This window comes from Myotis myotis, unplaced genomic scaffold, assembly GCF_014108235.1.
Source record: "Myotis myotis isolate mMyoMyo1 unplaced genomic scaffold, mMyoMyo1.p scaffold_m19_p_1, whole genome shotgun sequence".
Lineage (NCBI taxonomy): Eukaryota > Metazoa > Chordata > Mammalia > Chiroptera > Vespertilionidae > Myotis > Myotis myotis.
In genome coordinates this window covers 58276709-58295380 of record NW_023416313.1, presented here as the reverse complement: position 1 = coordinate 58295380, position 18672 = coordinate 58276709, and the positions used below count along the sequence as shown (strand labels likewise).

Sequence of the window (18672 nt, the reverse complement as noted above, 5' to 3'; positions counted from 1 at the left end):
ACAAAAGAAGGGGGTCCTTTACCAAGCTACCAAAAAGACCAAGTAGGGGTGCAGCTTCCACTTCACTCTTTAAAATTAATGGAGAACACCAATACTTTAGGGGTGTCACCACAGAATATGGGTGACCTCATGAAGAAGCCATGTTTTATTCTAGGCTTATTATGAGAAAGGTCATGATTTTTTAAAAAACCTACAAATTAAACTATGCAGTAAGTAAACCTAATGATTTTCACTTTATCCGGAGAAAAACATGACTGCTAAAATAAGAAAAAGATGAAAGTGTCTGTGTAAGAATAGGCCCATCATGAGGGGGAAAAAACAAACAAACAAAAAACCACCACTCTATCACCACTATTGGCAAAAATGTGATTATCAAATTCAACCATTTAAAACTTCCAATCTAGGGCTTTTTTTTGTCTTCTGGGCACAATCCCATTTAAAAAACTAAGTTTGAATTTCCCTAAAACCAAGTGGCGTGACAAGCAGACAATACTAATCTTCTTATTCTTTCCCATATTTCAGGTAGTATAACTTCATTTTGAAACAAATGTAATATACTGGGTTTCATTTCATTTTTTCACTAAGCTAATATTAGGAAATGTTGCTGCCTAATTTTTTCCATGTGGTATGAACTTTATATTTACACAGCTTTTTAAGTGGAGAGTTAGTTAGCACAAGTATGGTCTAATTCTAACACGGGACTTGGGGGGGCAAGAGATACAGGCCATAAAAGAATAACAGAACAACATAATTCCTAAAAGTGTAATTGCTAGGTCAAGATTACTAGAAAACATAAATAAATAAAATGACAGCTTTAGGTCTGTGTTACTGGCCAGACTTTGTACCAATAAATATCCCCTTTTAATGAATTTTAAAAGCTATTTTGAATGTAGCATATTAAAAATACATAAAACAGCATATTAACTCAGTAAGAGGTTCTGTTTTCCTTTAAATTAGCAATTTTCAACCTTTTTCATCGTACGGCACACATAAACTAATTACTAAAATTGTGCAGCACACCAAAAAATATGTATTTTTTACTGATCTGACAAAAAAAAAGGGTATAATTTTGATTCATTCACATGGGATTGTGTTGGCTATTGTCAATTTTTTATTTGACAATCTAAGTAAAAAGAGGTCAGTGCCCTTGACTAAATAATCAGGTATTGCATGTGTCTGTTTTTGTTTTTTTTATTGCATTCAAATTGGCAAAGTTTTTTTTAAAATCTTTATTGTTGAAAGTATTACATATGTTCCCCTTTTCCCCCCATTGACCTCTTCTAGCCTGCCCTTGCCCCTCCACCTCAGCAGGTATTGCATATTTTAAAAGTTCTTGTGGCACACCAGTTTAAAATTGCTGCTTTAAATGATTTTTTTTTTAAATCATAACATCTTGGATTCAAATGTTTACCAGTATTTTTGGTAGCAGAGCTACTAACTTACTAGATAAGGGCATCTTACGTAGAAATGTCTACAGTCAAGAGACTAAAAACAAGTCAACTTTGCAAAGCTGAGTAGAAAACAGGTTTCATTCTTTGCACAAAACAATGGGAACTGGTTAATTTTATACTACTTTCCACATCCAGAGTAAATCAGATACACCTGTATTTTTAAAGCAGAGACTGGGGGGGAGGGGAGAGAAGCAATTTAACAAGTTATCCAGATGTACATTATCCAAGACAAAAGTCACGTGACAGTCTCAACTCTGTCAGAGCCGCACAAACATATGCACCAAATCAAAATTTAATTACACTGCACAACACAGTTTGTGAATTGTGCTTCATATTTTCTGACTGTTCTGCTTTTGACAGGACAGTTTCCTGAAGGAAAGTTCCAAGAACTGAAGTTACAACACCCACATACCAGAAAGTGTTTCCTGAATTTTGTTACAGGAACCGACATCTGCTATAATTTTAACATTTACTTCCCAGTAGGAGTCCCACTTAATTTTTGAATATTAGTTGTTCAACAACAGTACTTAAAACACACACACACACAGCAAACAAAACACTAAACTTTCATTTCAGTTTCATAAAGTTTAGATATAACTGACCAATTCACAGTTATAACTTTTCCCTGGGAACAAAACCAACTGCCACCTGATAAACTGGGGGAGGGGAGTTAGTTTTGGGAAGGAGCCCAGAGAGGATAGGAAAGGGTAAATTAAATAAATATCCAGGTCCTTGAGAAGAAACAGGTCATAGGAAAGTGCTGCATGATTAAATTAAACATTGGGCATTATTTCTCGATACCTTTTTTTTCCTTTTATTTTTTAACTACTGGTGCAGTTGGTCATTTCAACACAGAGTTTGTAATTGGTACATAAATTTATAGAGGTAGATATCTACCTTCACCAACTTCATGTCTATTTCAATAAAACCAAATGTAATTGCACTGCACGATATATATTGTACTTTACATATGTCTCTCAAACACACCCCATTTCACAAAGAGTAGTACACAGGCCTTACCTCAGAGTCAGCAGGGCTCCCCCCAAGCTCTGCCCTGGACCTGTCCATCAGAATCTTGGGGTGGGAGTGAAGGGAAGACCAGACTACAGTGGGGCCTAATGAGTTTTTTTAGATACCAGCTGTCTCTCCACTGATTTTTTGCATTGAGTTGACAGAGTAATTTGAGTTAACGAGCTACGAGCTCGGTCTCCGAAAGAAACTCGTAAGTCAAGGCCCCACTGTATGTTAACAAGCACACGTGATTATTCTTAAGACTTATCAACTTTAAACTTAATATGCCCACACCACTCCTAAAATATTACTTTACTTTTGTTTAACTGGCCATCTAGTAGTAAGCAATACTGGAAATAAGGGCTATATCCTTTTGGATAAAGTAAAAGTAAGCTAGTGACTCAGGAGCCATATCCTTAGCTCTCCGCAGCCCACCCAAACAAAGGATCACACAGCCTATAGATCTCCAAGTGGTCATCATCCTGAGCCATTGTGGAGGAGGAACAATTCTTGGTACTTTCAGAATGTGGTCAAACTGTGAGTGCCCTTTGGAAATATAAGACAATTTAGGTGTCAATAGAAATACAGCATACTTCCCCCTTTCTGTTTGCTTCAGTTCTCTTTCACAAGATTTCACTTGGGATTCCTTCTTAATATATTAAAACTGACATCAAATTACTTCTTTGAAGAAGAGCCTTAAGAATCTGATAGGAGTTCAATCCGATTAAATTAAAAACGAAGCCAATAAACCAACACAAGAAAACACATTCACCAGAGAAAAAGACTTCCAGAATATTAAGTCTGTTGGCTGTGTGGCCATAGGGATAAGCTTTAACTCACCGTGAATAGGTAAAGGGAAAAGTATGCACACAGGAAGGATTCTCAACACTGATCACCGCCAAGACACAAAAAGTCAAACGTCGGTGCCTGATGATTTTAAAGTTAATTTTTACTTCTGGGCTCCCAGGGCATTATCACCAAAAGCTGTAAATCTTATTCTTCCCACTAAGGTCTAAAGTAACATTTCATGTGATACATTTATATCTGTGCATTCTACTTGCTGTAATTATTTTGAGCAAATGAATAAATGTTATGTTCATAATAAAATGAATTGAGAACACCCTAAAGCAGAGGTAAAATATTACAAGTTTCTCTTTCCCCCACCCTCCCAATTATTTTCACACAGGTAAAAAAGACAGGCAATTATTTAAACTGCAAGTTATGCACCACCCTCTATCAATAAAATGTAAGTGAACCACAACAGAGAGATTATGATACTGAGCTTGCTGTTTATAACTCTGAGCCAAGAAATTCTGTCCAAAAGGTGCAGACCACAGTTCCAAGTAGTACAAAGGGAAAATGAGAATACTCTGCTGCTAGCAGTCCTTTCTCACACCCAGGCCTTTCCTTTTTAGAAGACAGGAAATTTTGGAATTAAGTGTATTTGCCAACCTTGGAAAATGAACAAAATGGAGAAATTTGCTAATAGAAAACTAAGCTTATATATTTAGAAGCAATCAGGTTGTAAATTGTTCCTCAAAGCAGTAATGAAGCTAATCTGCTTTCTAAGTCTTCCATTTTACAGCCATTAGGTAATACATAGGTTTGGATGCTCAAAACAAATAAATGATAACACCAAGAGGAGTGAATAGCTTTATATTATCCATGATTAAGATCTTTTTCATTACCGAGTATATTTGATATTCAAATTGTGTAAATACAGCATTCACTAAATTCCATTTTCAAAAGTATACAGAAACAGCCCTGGCCCTTGTGACTCGGTTGGGCATCGTCCTGTGAGCTGAAAGGTTGCCGTTTGATTCCAGGTCTGCAGCTCCCCAGTAGAGGTGTGCAGGAGGCAGTTTATCTATTGATTGATGTGCTCTCACATAGATGTTTCTGTTTCTCTCTCTCTCTCTCTCTCTCCCTCTCTCTCTCTCTCTTTCTCCTCCCTCCCTCCCTCTCTCCCTCCTTCCCTACCTCGCCCTCTCTCTCTAAAAAAATCAATAAACTACTAAAAAAAATTTTTTTTAAGATATAGAACCAGCTATTGAATACCTTTTCATGGTCTAGTATATAGAATCTCCTAAATCTCTCAAGGGATCACTTGTGTTAATTTTGCCAAAGAACGTCTCCATAAACCAGCTGACTGAGAAAATGACTCAATCCTCCTTCCTGTCTTTATCATGGAAGGAGCTCTAGTCTGTGAGTCAGGAAGCTCAGCTGAGCACTCAGGGTGAACCAGAAGGAAATCATTTCAGAGACCTGTCTGTGTTTCTCTTCTGTCAAGGACACTGTTTACAATGGTGTCATAAGGGAAAAAATGAAGCCATTCACTGAGTCAAAATAGTGCATAAATTATTTTCCTCTTGAAATCAGTTCCTTGAACTGTACTTTCCAAAATACCATAGCAATCGTCTTTTGATATTTGCTCATATTTATTCAGAGCTTCTATGCTTTCAGGAATTTTCTTCCATGGTATCAGTTGTTCATAAATCGGGGGCGGGGGGGGGGGGGGGGGGGGGCAGAGGGCGGAGCAAAACTGGTTCTATACCAGTTTAACAGCATTGCCTATTTTGCAATGGAAAAATTTCCCTCACCAAAATAAAGAGCCACCAAAAACCGGCTTCATAATAATCTGATTTTGCTTTATTTTTTTTTAAAGCTACATTAACATTAAGTCAAATTCAAACAAACAACTGTGGGAAAGTTCATAACCTAATTTCCTTTTTTTTTTTTTTTTTTAAATCCTCACCCAAGGAAGGATATACTTATTGATTTTAGAAAGAGAGGGAGAGGGAGAGGGAAAGGGGAGAGGGGGAGGGGGGAGAGGGGGGAGGGGGAGGGAGGGGGAGGGAGGGGGAGGGAGGGGGAGGGAGGGGACAGGGAGGGAAACATCGGTATGTTGCCTCCTGTTTGTACCTGTACATGGATTGAACCGAAACCTAGGTATGTGCCCTTATTGGAAATCAAACCCACAACCTTTTCGGTGTACAGGACGAAGCTCCAACCAACTGAGCAATCTAATTTCCTTTTGCTACTGATGTGAAAGTGCTCTTTTGAGATGTTCTCAGTCAGCAAACGCTACTCTCCTGAAGAGGCAAGTCTTCTCCCCCACTCCCATCCTTACACCTTTCACCCCCAGGGTAGGGGTGGGCCAGGGCTCCTCAGGTAGCACAAGGTGCATTTTAAAACCAGTTAATCGCTGATGGTAGTTGAAGGCATGTATGTATTCCTTCCTAGAATTCAGGAGTTGCTTCCATGAGGAGGTGAGCAGAGATGGGAACCACACAAAGCCCTCCTTTCTGTTTTATCCACGGACATCCTCCTCATTTTAAAGCAAGCTAATCCTCACAGAAAAGACAGACCCACAAACTGTAGGGATTCCATGTCCACCCCTACCTATCACAGGCTTACTCTTCTCAAAAGAGGGCATGCCAGACTGTGTACTTAATATAAAAATATAGCCTCCATGTGCTTTAAATCAGAATTTGGAAACAAAAGCCAAAATCTGTAACTATTTTACATTAGAGAAAGCAAGCTTGTTACAATTCCCATCAGGAAGTGTGGTCAACGTATCTGTCGTGCTTACAGGTTCCAGAGAAACACACATTAATCAGAGAGCTGAGGCACAGCCACTCCTACTGTCACTAATGTTGCATTTCTAAGTGAGTGCCTTTCTCCACACTCTGAAACTCAAACCAAATATTCCATGTTTTCCAAACAGTGACCCAAATTCTAATTCTTAAAATGTAGGCAATTCACCTTCTACAATAAGTCTTCCTTTTCTAGAGAAGAAATTAACCACAAAGCAAAACAAAATGATCAATTTCCTACTTTTAAGTTTTAAAATGAGGAAGAGAAATATACAACCTCAATTTATAAAAATTCACAAGCCAAGAAATACTTAGGTAGGTCCCTCCCTTATTCGAAGTACTTCTGGCTTATGCAAGGGATACTAAAAAATGCGAGGTAATATTTTGCTGACTATTGAAAATGAATACATTGCCTACTCTATACAGCTGAAAAATTAGTTGTATACCACCCATCAGTAACAAATCAAGGATATTACCTTATACCAATGCCAAGGAATGAGAGAAAAGTGCCAGGGTCAGCTCTATTCATTATCAGTGCTACAGAATTCAGTTTCGGCCAAGTTCCCACCTACCTCTAAATCAGTGGTTCTCAACCCTCCTAGTGCCACGACCCTTTAATACAGTTCCTCATGTTGTGGTGACCCCCAACCATAAAATTATTTTCGTTGCTACTTCATAACTGTAGCTTTGCTACTGCTATGAATCGTAATGTAAATATCTGATATGCAGGATGTATTTAGGCGACCCCTGTGAAAGGGCTGTTCGACCCCCAAAGGGGTCGGCGACACACAGGTTGAGAACCGCAGTGGGTCTAACTAACTAACTAACTAACTAACTAACTAACTAAATAAATAAATAAATAAATAAATTTAAAAAATCAAATTTAAATAGTGCACAATGAAACTACTGTGGTTAGAACAAACCAAACTATAAATTGTTGGGTCCAATGAGCCCAGCAATCTAAATTACTTGTTTCAAGAGCAAACAGATAGAGTGTGTGGCACATGGGCAAGATTTTACTAGCCCAGATTATATATCATAGATGCTGGCTCAGTTTCACTTAGGACTACGCAGGGTCGCTTGGCCCAGCTTTGAGGTTTCCCTGAAATCCACAAATATCTGTAACCTTCTCCACATAGTCTCTCTTTGGATCTCAAAGGTTACCCACTCTCCCTCAAAACAGCGTGTCAAATGAGCCTGGACCACATTCCAGATGTAAATGGAGAAAATGGACATTTGCAGTTTGTGAGCTACACTCCCAGTATGCCCGCTGAGAAAACAGCGCACCTCCTAGGCCTGTGGCTGAAAGCCAGGTAGAAGAGTGAAACACGGACCGTCCTCCTATTTCAACTGCTGACAGGCTGACCCACCACACTAACCCAGGTTACATCTCGGGGCAAAGCACTTTCAGCAGAAACTGCTCCTGGTAACACCTCACCTCACTCAGCACGCAAGAGGCAGCCTGGCCGTGAGCAAGCGCCCTGCCCGTGTGACCGCAAGCAAGAAAGGCTGGCTGGGCCTCAGTTTCCTTAACTGACCTCACGTGGAGATAAAAACCCTGGCCTTAGGTGACTGAGGAGAGTCAGAGGTAATCCAATTAAAGTCGCGGTGCCGGCACACGGCGGATCCAATGTAGCCATTAAACCCGTATTAGTTCAAGGGCCGAGGCACTGAAATCACTCACACCTGAATTCAAACCCCAGCTCCGAATCATTGCTCTCCGTTACACAGCAGTCACTGAATTCCTTAGGTCCCGGGCATCTTAGTCCAAGGTTTTGTGCCATGGACCCCTTGGGCAGCTGAATTTCAGGAGAAGCTAGCAAAGAATAAATAGGCAACTTCTGTTTCCCATCCAAGTCAAGAGCTCCTTCCTAGAACAATCAATACAACCGGGGCAGAGATTAAACCACTTTGTTGAGACTCAGGCAGCGGTTCTCAACCTGTGGGTCGCGACCCCTTTGGCGGTCGAACGACCCTTTCACAGGGGTCGCCTAAGACCATCCTGCATATCAGATATTTACATGACGATTCATAACAGTAGCAACATTACAGTTATGAAGTAGCAACGAAAATAATGTTATGGTTGGGTCACAACATGAGGAGCTGTATTTAAAGGGCCAGAAGGTTGAGAACCACTGGTTGAGAGGCTCCAACAGACAGAGCAGGTAGCACACAGGAGAGGGGCTCTCCATAGAGCCGCTCATTTTCTTCCTAGAAAGGTCTCTCTCTCGGAGAAAAGAATCTGAAGTCTCATCTGACCCCAACTTCGCCCTCAAAACCTCTCCTTCTCTCAGGGATCCATCTGAGAGATGGAACGTGGCTCAGCTTTCCAAGAGACCCCCAAATCCCTGCACCACAAACACCCCCTTGAAGAGCCCTCTTAACAGCTGAAGTCTGTGACACCAAACTGCTTTCTAGTAAATCAAAAGGTAATATATATATATATATATATATATATATATATATATATATTAAAAATAAAGAAAGACACCTAACTCCTAAGTGTCCCTTTAGCACCAACTGCTGTCACAACTAAAATGAACTCGCACCACAGTGTGAATCTTCAAACAGTCACTAATGCCTTGTCATCATCGGTCTTTAACGCTCATACAACAGAATAAGTTAAAAACCACGGAAAAGTCAGAGCTTGAGGCTCCTACAACAGGGCCCCCCCCCCCCAACTGCGGCTCATTATCCTCCCTTCGGCCGCTGCCTGCTCAGCAGAGTCAAGCTGTGTCGTTTTATGGGGAACCGTACATTTTCGCAATAAAACTTCCAATCGCTCACTGAGCAAAGCCTCAACCCTCCCCCCGACCCCACACCCCACCAGGTGAACTGTTTTCCATTAATTGGCGGATGCAACTCTACTCACGACACTAGAGGGCAAGAATAATAATAAGGTAAAAAATCAAGAGAACCCAAGGGAGGTGCACAAAGAAGTGAACGAAAATCAGGGGAAAGGCAGACACAGTCACTCAGCTTCGCGTCTCTGAAACCCACGGCGGCTTTTGGAAGAGCGGAGCGTGCTAACTTGAATCCTAACTTGAACGCAACGCCCCGCTCTCCCCGGCAGGACCTGTCCAGGGCGCTCGCTGCCGTTTTCTCCTCTGACGGTAACGAACGACCCCCGGCACCGGGAACGAGGAGAAAGCGGGACCGAGCCGCCGCCTTCCCCGCCCGCCTCCCCCGCCCCGCGGCACCCCGACCCTCCCCCCGCACCCTTCAAGTCCCCCGGCCACGGACACCTCGGAAAAGTTTCTCCCCGCGCCGGCTTACCTGGACTGGGCTGCCATCCTTCAGTCGCTAGAGCTCAAGGTCTCCTGTCCATCGGCGCCTTCCCCCCGCGGCCCTTCTGCCAGCGCCGCGCTCACCATTTGCCGGCGCCCGGCGGGGACGGCTCCCCTGCGCGGCTCCCCGGGCGGCGGGGCTGAGTACCTGCTCCGAGCCCGGCGTCCGCCGCACAGCCTCCGGCTCCCAGCGTATTGGCTCGCACTAATCCTGATGGACATCCGGGCACTGGGGCCTCCGCGGGCCAACCACACTCGGGCGGCCGGGGGGGGTGGGACACCGCGTCCGAATGCAAAGCGAGCGAGATCCCGCAGGGCTATTTCGGGGAAAGGACATGAAAGGGGCCCGCGCCCGCGCCCACCCGCTCCCAGCTCCCACCCAACAGCACGAGACCGCGGGCCCGCGTAGGAAGGGGAAGAAAACCTTTCGGGTTCAAAGAAAGTTGTCAGACTTCGCCAGCACCCCCCCCCCCGTGAAGAAAGTTCCGATGGTACGGTCCTCCTCCTTAAATGGGCATAGCGCTCGGCCGGTGCTAGCCGGAGGGGAGGCTGGGCTGCGCGGGCGGGGGCGCGGGGCACAGGCGCCGACGCAGCGCAGCTCGGCCGCTCGCGGGGAGCCCCGCCTGCAGGCTCCGGAGCTGGTGTTCCTGGCAGGTTTAACAATGTACAAACACGCCGCCGGAACATACGGTACCCGGCCGCTCGGAACTCCAGCTCCAGTTGGAGTATTTGTTGAATACTGAGCCCCAAGAGGCTGCAGGGAGCCAGGAGTAAAACCACAGCCGAAAGCCGTGTCCGCTACTTTTGATCTCTGCAACGCTTGCAGTCGGGAAATGGGCAGCTCACGCACTCTTGTTTTACTCCGCTCGCTTTCAGTTTTGATTTCATTTTATATTGAGACAAATATTTACAAAACGCCCTTCTTTCTTGGGGGGGGGGGGAGAGAACATGCAGATTACAAAGGAAACGAACTCATTTTGGTTCTTGAAGTAATTAAGGGATTGACAAAATTTTCAAAAATGACTGAGGATGCAAACGAACCACATAGCGCACAGTATAAGAAATACAAACGAAACCGCGTCCTAGGCTGGGGAAGGCATTTAAACTTAAACTGTGCCTAAAGAAGAAAAAAAAAAAAACTTCCTTGGGTAGAGATGGAGGGAGGTTGTGCTTCAACACTCATGGGGACCACAGCACAACGTAGGAGCTGGAAATTCTTAAATGGATGCCTGTCCGGTGCACTCCCCACTCTAGCTAGAATCCTGACAGTGTTGCCCATCGCACAGAGATACTCCAGACTGCATTACTAAGAAGCCCTAGATTACAGACACGTTGATGTCTGGCACACACAAAAAAAATACGAAGTTGGGAGGCTGGGGGTGTGAGAAAGGCCCAACGCATCTCCAATGGTGGTTCTCAAAGTGTGATTAGTGGACTCCCGAGAGTCCCCAAGACCTTCTCAGAGGTCAAAACTATTTTTAGAATAACACAAAGACATTATTTGTCTTTTCACTGTGCTGACATTTGCACTCATGGTGCAAAAGTAATTGTGGGGAAACGGCTGGCGCCTTAGCGCTAATCAAGGCAGTGGCAGCAAATGGGCCTGGTCGTTACTGCATTCTTCTTCACCGCATATTAGCAATAAAAAATGAAAAAAAGGCACACACCAATTTCCTTTGCGAAAGCCCTTAAGGAAGCAAGCTGTAGGAATTACTACTTTATTAAATCTTGACCCTCGAGTACAGGTCATTTTGATGTTCTTTGTGACAGAATGGGAAGTACACAGGAAGCACTCGGCTGCTGCAGAGTGGAGTACAATGGGGGGGTCTAGAAAAAAAGGCGCTTGTGTCATTGAGTTGCGAGCGGCACTAGCTGCTTCTCGTGGACTACCATTTTTTTTCTTGAAAGAACAATTGACAAAATGTGGGTACCCTGGCTGGGGTATTTGGCAGTCATTTTCCCAACAGTGAACAAAGTAAGTCTGTTTCTGCAAGGAAAACAACGGACAGTATTTATTGTCAATAACCAATTTTGAGCTTTCATGCATCTTGGATAACTTCACATCTGCCACTGTGAGCTTGACAGCTTCCCAATACTTAAAGACTTCTCTGATGCGGTAAGGGCAGTAATGAATGTGACTTTAGAAGGCCTGCATGATCTTAGTGACCTCTCTGAATGTTGGTCAAAATCACTCATGGGTAAAAGATCCACTGAGGCCCTGGCCAGTTTGGCTCAGTGGATAGAGTGTTGGCCTGTGGACTGAAGGGTTCTGGGTTCAGTTCTGGTCAAGGGCACATGCCTGGGTTGCAGGCTCGATCCCCCGTAGGGGGCATGCAGGCGGCGGCGATCAATGATTCTCTCTCATTCATTGATGTTTCTATCTCTCTCTCCCTCTCCCTTCCTCTCTGAAATCAATAAAAATATATTTTTAAAAAAAAATCCACTGAGAGTGCAAGGCAGACCAATGGATTTTAATGTAGAAAAGTTAAAAAAGCAAAAACGCTTAATGATGCGTTTCAGATTCCACATGGCAACGAACCTTTCAGAAACTATGACTTGTGGTGCAGCTTGGGCATAGTATCAAAAAAGGGTATTTTCTCTGTAAGACTGAATCTTCTTTATAGACATCAACCAAAATACTGTTAACACTGAATACAGAAACAGATATGAGATTCCAGCTGTCTTCTGTAAAGCTAGACAGTAAAGACATTTGCATAAATGTAAAATAACACCACTCCTCTTACTAATTTTTTTAATTTCGGAAATAAGTTTGTTTTTTTAAATGTATTTTGGGGCGCAAAATTATTCCATGTCATTTGCCAATACTTCCATGTCTCCTCACCTCTCCACACTCATCATGGCTTCCCTTATATTAAAGGTGATATTATTATATTATAGCTATTCCCATCAAACCTCTTAGCACCTAGATCAGCCTTAACAAAAATGTGGTCAAACCACCTGGAACATGTGTAAAAACAAACTCCAGAACTACTGAGTCAAAATCCTTATGGGGTGAGGTCCCAGGCATGTGCATTTTAACAAATTAACCAGCTAACACTCGCCTGCTTTATATGTGAACCATTTACTTAGATCATGCATATTTAGAAAACATTGTTAACAGCTTTTTGATTCAGTGTTGGTTTATAATCCCTCAGTCATTTTAAGGATATGGTTAGAAGCATTTATTTTCATTCCTAAGAGATCTCTATCGAACAATAAAATACTGTTGGACATATATATGTTCTTTTGTAATAATAGAGAGATAAACCCACCTTCAAGAAAACGAAGTATATAAATTCTGACAAAAGTCTCCTCCCAGAAATGTTTTGTCATTTCCCCCCATTTTTCTCTTGCTATTCTAAATACCAAAGATGATCATTTATGCTTTAAACAAATTGATGTCAGACATATAAGTCGAAACAATATTTCATAATAGCATTTACTCACAAATTTTCCATTTACCACAGGCTAGAATGGTAACAACACTAATATTTAAAATTAAATTTTTCCTCTGTGAGCTGTGTCTATTGTCTTGACATGATTTAAATACTATGAAGAAATGAAAGAATACAGCAAATATTTACCCAAACGGAAATATGGAATGAACAGCAGATCAGGATTACAACTGAGATTCCCTGGGCTCTCAAGATCACCTGTAATGTGAATTTGTGAGGGTAATATGAAACAGAAGTGGGACTACACTAGATTTGTAATAAATCTACAAATACTGGAGGTAAGGGCAGGAGAAATTCTGTAACTGAATACTGTATGTGGCTGAAGAACTACTACAATACAAACATGGGCGCTATTATTGCCAAGTGTCTGAAAACACCATTGTACCCGACCCACAGACTTGTTCAGCAGTGACACTGAACAAAAAGACATTCTTAACCTTTTGGTGGCACGGAATTCTTTGGCTTTCTAATGAAATTTGAGGATACAGGACCACATACAACATCTGTTATATTTTGATGTGGTTCATGATTCCTTGCAACCCGCTTGGCAAGGACCTGAGGCTCTACAGACTTGAGGAGAAGACTTCTTGGGTAGCTAGTGTATGCTCAAACCGGACCAACTAATACATGCAACTCACCTGGAAAATAAAGAGTAAGATCACCTGCCAATCTTCACTGCCCCGTTACAAAATTAGGATTATACTAGTATTAGTCATTGCCCAGTACAGTGAAGACTTTCTAATGATAACAGTGGAAAGATGTTATATAACAGCAAGACATCACCTATCTAATAAAATAACAAGTTTTTCTGTACAGTGAAAATGTGCTAATCAACTCTACATTTCCTGAATTCATCAATCCTACAGTAACCAGGTATGCTAAAACCAAAAAAGGAAGGTACATAACTTAATAATTAGGGCAGAATTTATAAGAATTTAATAAATAGGGCAGAATTTAGACTAGTCTACTATATGAAATGGATTCTTGAATCACAAGAGTACCTTTTTATTAGCTCTTTAAAGATTTTTTGAAATTGATTTTTAGAGAGAGAGGAAGAGAGAGAGAAACATGGATGTGAGAGTGGAACATCAAGTGGCTGCCTCCTACAGGCCTTCTACCAGGAATAGAACCTGAAATCCAGGCATGGGCATGAGCATGGGCATGGGCATGGGATTAGAACCAGCAACCTTTCCGTGCACGAGACAATGCCCAACCAACTGAGCCACATCAGCCAGAGCTTTATTCGCTCTTTAACACATTAAGGGCCCAGCCAGTTTTGTCTTCCGGACAGAAAGTATAGTGTCAGTCACCGGTGACTGACTGGGCACTTAACATGTTAAATCAATGAGCTTTATAAATGACTTACACACATGTAGTGGCAACAGTATATGTGGAATGTGTAACACATCTTAAGTACAATCACAAACGTGCACTAGATATTGTTATCCTAGAGTGAAAATAATCTTTAAGTGTGCCGTCATTTATTTGGCAAAATATGGATAGGCATATGTTTAAAAATATATATATTTACATGTTTAAGTTTTTAAAATTTAAGAGATGGAAGACAAAATCTAACACACCTTAATTATTTTTTAAAAATGTAAACAGGTTGCCTTAATCGGAACTATAAAATACCTCATTCAATGTATAGATTTGTACCATGATGCTCATTCAATGAGTCTACTCTCTAAGGAGCACTTTTGGTCTAAAATATACATAGGTCAAATCTCCTCACTAAGAATTGCTACTTCATTTCAATGGAATGTTATTTAATGAGGACACTTCACAAATCACTTCACCATGAGAAGGGTGCTCAAGGTTGCCACTAGGACCTGATCTCAAATAAATCAGACCCAGGAAAAGGGAGGAGAGACAACGGAGGAGAAAAAGAGCAGTCCCCAGGAGAAAGGCAGCAGGGGAAACAGTGCAGGAAGCATCACTGAGAGGGAACTGGCTCCCTTCCCCTTCACCTGTGACCTCAACACAAAGCAGTCCTGAGAAAGTTCTCTCCTTCCCCAGGCAATATTCCAGATTCACTCCCTACCATGGTCCTCTACCACGGTCTTCACAATGGGGTACATGGAAAGTCTCAATAAGTATGAGGGCAAAGGTTTTAAGTAAATCTATTACCAGGTCCTTAATTTCCAAATCCCTTTCCTAAAACCAGGGTTCAGGATTTCCTTTCACTTCCTGCTTGCCTTTCCCTTCTTGAACAAGAAAAGCAGGCCTCTCACCCAACTAAATCCACCTTAAAAGGGTTCACTGCTCCCGGATATAAATACCTCTAAGGCTCCAAAGGAACAGTTCTGTATAGGAGGACAGTCCCTGAGCTCAAATCAGAAAATATGAATAGACATCCAGGTAACCCCATGCCGTACCTATCTAGCTATATATTAGAATTATGAAATAAATGGACAGGGCCATCAGAAGTCAGATTTTCTCTGATATGTCTCAGATGGTAAGTCTGAGACTGAAGACTTGCAATTTTTCAACATTCTGTTGAGGGTGCGCAAAGATGTTTAAAGACTGCTGCCCAACTTGAACTCTTTCTTTACCTCGTTTCTTTTTCTCTGCTTCTAGTCTTCATTTCTCCATATCTCCCTCTATTGTGCACTGATAAAACATCCCTCCTTCCCCTCTCAAATACACCTGCCCATCTACACCAATAACTTAATCTCAGCCTACAAACAAACTCAAGTTCCTTCAACCCCTCATCCCAACATACAAACACGCTCACACTCTCACACATACTTTTTTTTTTTTTTAATTTTATTTTTTTTAAATATATTTTACTGACTCTTCACAGAGAGAAAGGGAGAGAGATAGAGAGCCAGAAACATCGATGAGAGAGAAACATCGATCAGCCGCCTTCTGCACATCTCCCACTGGGGATGTGGCCGCAACCAAGGCACATGCCCCTGACCGGAATCGAACCCGGGACCCCTCAGTCCGCAGGCCGACGCTCCATCCACTGAGCCAAACCGGCCCCGGCCATACTTTTTTAGACGTTTTATTTTGGAATACTTCTAGATTTACAGGAAGTTGCAAAGAATTCCCATACACTTCCCCAGCCAGTTCCCCCCTTTTCACATCTTATAATACCATTTGTTACTTGTCAAACTGAGAAATCGGCATAGGCTATCACTAGGAACTAAACTCCAGACTTGATTTTGATTTCATCCGTTTCTCTGTTAATGTCCTCTTTCTGTTCCAAGACCCAATTTAGGGCATCACCCACTGGACTGGGTCTGTGACGGTTTCTCACTCCCTCCTTGTTTTTCAGGACCTTCACAGCTTTGCATTCAGACCAGGTATCCTGTAGAATGTCGCTCTAACTGTGCTTGTCTGATGTTTTTCCCGTCAAGAGAGGGAGGAGATTATATTTCACCTGGTAGGTCTACACATATTACTGCGTAAGAAAGACTTTCTTCTCCAGTTATTCATTGAGTTAATCACTTATTTGTATCACTATGGACTCGCAGATATTTATTTTATGCTTTGGGTTATAATCCAATACTGTGTGATGTATTTTGTTGCTCAAGTTGTCCCGGCCTTGCCCATTGGGAGCTCTTTCAGGTTAGCTCCCTGTCCTTTGACTTGCTCCCATTTTGTCACTGACTTGTCTTCTGAGCACTTCCCTACTTCCTGTACTACAAGAAGCTCCAGGCTCACCTTCTATTTTCTCTCCCCCACCCAATTCTACAGTCAGCCATTTCCCCCAGTATCAGTCTGCGCTCCTTAAAAGCCATTCCTCGGTCTCCTTCGGCCATCCCGCTGGGCTTTCTAAACAAATGGTCTCCTTCCTTTGCAAGGCCAGTGACCACCTTCCTTGAAGCTCCCCTCTGTGAACTTTCAGAATACCACCCTAGTTAGGGAGCAACTCATTTCACGTTATAATTCCTTCTGCTCACACATACGGGATCCAATAGAAACGACCAGAAAACTTCACTTTCCTCTCAGTCTACACCCTGTCTTGGACAATATCATCGGCAACTTCCCCAAGTGTCACTCCAACCCAACCCAACTCCAAGTCTGTTCTTTTCAGCTGCCCCCAAACTCTTTCCTGGATGAGAAAAGGCACTTGGGAGGTTGTATAAAATAGATAAATTAGTGAAAAGTGTCTCACTCTAGAGAGGCCAAGAAAAAGCTATCATTCCGCCTGCACACTGCTCAGGTCCACAAGGGCGGTTTCTGCAGAGGAAGGAGAGCCTATCGTCACCAAAGGCAGAATGGGAAAGGGGGGGGGGGGGGGATGGGGGACGGCACAGATACACAAAAGCAGTTAATTGAACATTTGAATTCCATCGCTCTATAATGGTTGTACCTGTAATGATTAGCAATCACCCCTTGATATTGGATCTGCCCCTTAAGTTTTAGAATAGCCAAACCCAGTGAGCATTCATAATAACAAGTATGCAGGGAGTGGGGTAGTAGTGACGCTTTTATGTTATTTTATTTTTAAATATATTTTTATGGACTTTTTACAGAGAGGAAGGGAGAGGGATACAGAGTTAGAAACATCCATGAGCGAGAAACACCGACCCGCTGCCTCCTGCACACCCCCTACTGGGGATGTACCCGCAACCCAGGTACATGCCCTTGACTGAAATCAAACCTGGGACCTTTCAGTCTGCAGGCTGATGCTCTATCCACTGAGCCAAACCGGTTAGGTAGTAGTGATGCTTTTAAAAAGGAAAGGCAAGTGGGTGAGGGAAAGAGACACTGTCAGCCTGAGAAATGGCTCAGGCCAGGCAGTGACCCCCAGCAACTCCAACTCAACATGAATTTGATTGGCCCCAGATCCAACCTACTCCTCTCTGCTCAGTCCTTGGTTATCCACAGTCACCAATCACCCAAACTACTAGTAAAGATCAGGCACTCACTCCTTTTCCTGGCTCTTTCTCCACATCTAAATCACCACCAAAATCTCAGAGTGCTCTTGAGCTAGTAAAAGTACAAGAGTGCAGAAAGCATCCCTTTAAAATGTTCTGAATTTATCGCCAAACCAGTTTGGCTCAGTGGATAGAGCGTTGACCTGCGGACTGAGAGGTCCTGGGTTCGATTCTAGTCAAGGGCATGTACCTTGGTTGCGGACACATCCCCAGTGGCAGGTGTGCAGGAGGCGGCTGGTCGATGTTTCTAGCTCTCTATCCCTCTCCCTTCCTCTCTGTAAAAAATCAATAAAACATATTAAAAAAAAAACAACATAAAATGTTCTGATTTTATAAAACTAGTCTCTCACGACTTTTTCTCCCCCTGGGTTGAATATGCTTTCACCCTCCTGTTTTACAGACATATTTAATAGCATGGAAAGACGTAATACAGTATAAGGGAGTTTTTTAAACATTGCTGCAATACACTGCACTTGCTATGATTCCACTTCATCAGAATTGATTAAATATGCATATTAAAAAGGTTAACTGGGCCTCTTTACCAAAATGCTGGCGGAAAGGATCAGATGACTTACCTTTTCTGCGCATTGTAGAATTTTCTAAGTATTATAAAATGAACACATACCTGCTTTTGTAGTGACACACAAAAAAGAAAATCACAATTATAAAAAAGGAAGTGGAGTCATGCTCTACTTAATGACGGAGGCACGTTCTGAGAAATGTGTCCTTCTGAGAATTGTGTCCTTAGGCAACTTTGCCACTTGGGTGAACATCCCAGAGTGCACGTACACAGACAGAGATGGTGAGCCTCCTGCACACCGAGGCTCCATGGCATAAACCACGGCTCCTAGCACACCAGCCTGGACAGCATGTACTTGTATACAACATGAGATTAAATCAAGCATAAGAGAAAATGATGCGATCCAGAGACTGGGTAAACAAGAGATACATAAGGCTGCTGCCAGTACAACATGGCAATA

The 18672-nt window shown here is 42.5% G+C and overlaps 1 protein-coding gene across 14 annotated transcripts in view; it reads right to left on the bottom strand.

Annotated features, from left to right (window-relative positions):
• Positions 1-18672, bottom strand: part of AFF1 (AF4/FMR2 family member 1) — a 199028-nt gene that overhangs the window by 120312 nt on the left and 60044 nt on the right. Inside the window, exon 1 of one of the 14 annotated variants that reach the window (XM_036338996.1) lies at positions 9335-9574. The exons of 11 other annotated variants lie outside the window; for them this stretch is intronic. In XM_036338996.1, coding sequence (XP_036194889.1) covers positions 9335-9351 — 17 coding nt within the window. In that variant the 5' untranslated portion in view covers positions 9352-9574. Of the gene's footprint in view, positions 1-9334; positions 9575-18672 lie in introns of those variants that run through there. 2 more of the 14 variants (XM_036339095.1, XM_036339029.1) reach the window with 2 other exon arrangements.